At 52.6% G+C, this 709-nt stretch overlaps 1 protein-coding gene across 1 annotated transcript in view; it reads right to left on the bottom strand.

The window, feature by feature from the left end:
• LOC104988836 (testis-specific protein TEX28-like) overlaps nt 1–709 on the bottom strand; it is a gene marked incomplete at its 5' end in the record, with an annotated part of 7337 nt that overhangs the window by 899 nt on the left and 5729 nt on the right. Inside the window, one exon of the mRNA XM_010840294.1 lies at nt 260–395. Within this exon, the coding sequence (XP_010838596.1) occupies nt 260–395 (136 nt within the window). The remainder of the gene's footprint in view (nt 1–259; nt 396–709) is intronic.

Raw genomic sequence — 709 nt, 5'->3', positions numbered from 1 at the left:
GGGACCCTGCGTCCCTGCTGCCCAGGAGCCAGAGAGTCGCAGATTGTGCCCAAGTTCCCAGATTGGCTAAGCCGGCCCCGGCCCCAGGAGAGGGCAGCGTGATCATAAAGACCAGGCGCTGCAGGGCACAGTGCCAGGCACGATTCCTTCCCTGGGCTCCGGGGGTGTCAGAGCAGACTCCCTCATCTTCTGCTGGCCTGGTCCCTATCACCACCTCCTTATCAGCCATTTCTCACAAAGGTCCCCCAGGGCTGCTCACCCAGATCTCCTTGGCTCTCTCACAGGACAGGTAGACGATTCTCTCCTTGGTGCAGGCCAGGTTCTGTTTGAGGTGGTAAATCTCGTCCAGGTGCCCCTGTAGGTGCCCATTCACCTGTCCTTCCAGCAGCACTTGTCTTGGGAGCAAAAGACAGTGACAGGCCCTGAGCAACCCTGCTCAAAGCCACACTAGATGTGGCTTCAGAACACGCCTTCCTCCTCTCTCCTCAAGCTGCAGTCGAACCCTGACTCCTCCTCCAGGTCGGTCTCAGAACACCCCAGATGCACATCAGCCAGCCACACACACATACACACACACCAATATTCATGAATCTTTTATATATATAGTCACTCTTTTGTAATGGCTTTACAAAAATAGCAATATATGAGAAGTAGAAATAGAGATCTAAACTGCCTGTGTATGCCATTAAATTCCATATATATATATATA

Source organism: Bison bison, unplaced genomic scaffold, assembly GCF_000754665.1.
Source record: "Bison bison bison isolate TAMUID 2011002044 unplaced genomic scaffold, Bison_UMD1.0 scf7180017846595, whole genome shotgun sequence".
In the NCBI taxonomy this organism is placed as follows: domain Eukaryota; kingdom Metazoa; phylum Chordata; class Mammalia; order Artiodactyla; family Bovidae; genus Bison; species Bison bison.
Note: the sequence above shows the minus strand (reverse complement) of the source record. Positions and strands in the feature narration are given on the sequence as shown.